The sequence below is a fragment of the Arachis ipaensis genome, chromosome B04 (genome assembly GCF_000816755.2).
Source record: "Arachis ipaensis cultivar K30076 chromosome B04, Araip1.1, whole genome shotgun sequence".
Lineage (NCBI taxonomy): Eukaryota > Viridiplantae > Streptophyta > Magnoliopsida > Fabales > Fabaceae > Arachis > Arachis ipaensis.
The window spans coordinates 59,996,895-59,998,447 of record NC_029788.2 but is presented as its reverse complement, the minus strand read 5'-3'; the positions used below and the strand labels follow the sequence as shown (position 1 = coordinate 59,998,447).

General features: G+C 25.9%; 1 protein-coding gene across 1 annotated transcript in view; it reads right to left on the bottom strand.

Annotated features, from left to right (window-relative positions):
- LOC110271505 overlaps window positions 1-1,485 on the bottom strand; it is a 3,788-nt gene extending 2,303 nt beyond the window's left edge. Inside the window, exons 1-4 of the mRNA XM_021122454.1 lie at window positions 1,064-1,485; window positions 931-978; window positions 677-724; window positions 210-302 (exon numbers count right to left, since the gene is read on the bottom strand). Of these exons, the coding sequence (XP_020978113.1) occupies window positions 210-302; window positions 677-724; window positions 931-978; window positions 1,064-1,154 (280 nt within the window). The 5' untranslated portion in view covers window positions 1,155-1,485. The remainder of the gene's footprint in view (window positions 1-209; window positions 303-676; window positions 725-930; window positions 979-1,063) is intronic.

The following is a 1,553-nucleotide window of genomic DNA, read 5'->3' as shown; positions in this document are numbered from 1 at the left end:
ATTTATAAATTTATATTTATATATAAATAAATGCATTTAATATGCATCACACCTTCACATTTATAATCGAAAAAATCAAACAGATAATAATAAATATGCGAGAAAAATTAGTATCAATAAATTAAATGAATTAATGCATACAAATTAAATCGAACGATAAAAAGAAATATTATCATTGAACAAAACCAAAATTTATAAAAAAAAAATACCTTGGAGCTCACTTTGCAAGAAAAGAGGATGATCAATCAGAGAACCAAATGGATTACACGAATTTATGGAAGGATCATATATAACTGATTCATCTGTTTTTTTGGGGAAAAAATGATCATGGAGTAAGAATAATTAATATTTGATATTTTAAACACATATTACACACATATCATTTACAATACAAAATAAAAAAGAACTCCCCAGAAGATAAAAATAAAATTAACCATAGGATACTAAACAAAAAAAAAAATAAAAGAAACTAATATTCAAGATATATTAAATTAAACATCACTACAATCACCACGACTACTACTGTTGTTGTTGTTATTATTATTATTATTATTGTTGTTGTTGTTGTTGTTGTTGTTGTTGGTATGAAATTAAATCTTATAAAACGTACATAAATACACGAAATATAAGACTATGTTATACATAATTAAAATAGAACTCAAACATACAATAATACATGAAGCTAATAAATTTTGTGTTAGACCGCTAGCATCTCGATCAACACCTACATCGTCCAATATTTAAAATAAATCAAAAGAACATTCAAATAAACAAAGAAACAAGATAATAGTAAAAAAAATTATAAAAAACAAGAAAACTAAAAAAGAAAGCCCATATATAAAAAAATTCATAGTAACAACAACAAATATAATAGGTGAAAAGGAATGAAAATCTACAATATTTAACCATTAGCTAAAAAAGAAAAAGAACCTATAATATTTGTGGACGTAATGCTACGTAATGCGCCAACAATATTTCCTACAAAATATCACAAACAACAATGAGCACACCAAAATATACACCATATCTAACATTTAGTTGAGAAATATGTCAAAAAATTTACCCGAAGCATGTGAGTGTTGAGATCTTTGACTTCGTTTTCTTTTTAAAAATTCTTTTATATATAATCTTGCAGAAGCATATAACTGAGACATTTAAACTTGACTTCTCCCACAAAAAATAATAGAAGATAAATACACCACCATGGATTAAGGAATCTTCAAGATGGCACTTGAGTCATTTTTTTGTATGAAAGGATACTAACAAATCACTTCAACAAACAAAACTATACACATATATATAAACACACACATATATACATATCTATAAATTAAAGCTACAATAGGAATGAGAGGAACAATCTAAAACCTAAATGTCTAATATTAATGTGATCCTAATCTAACAAAAACATATAGAAAAAGGTGAGTCACAATCCATAGCATCTCAGCTATAGCTAACAACACATTATACCTAGTACATAGCTATCTAAAAGAATAACATATAACTCACAATTCCTTGTTTGACAGTGGCAGTAATGGTACACGTTTATCTTG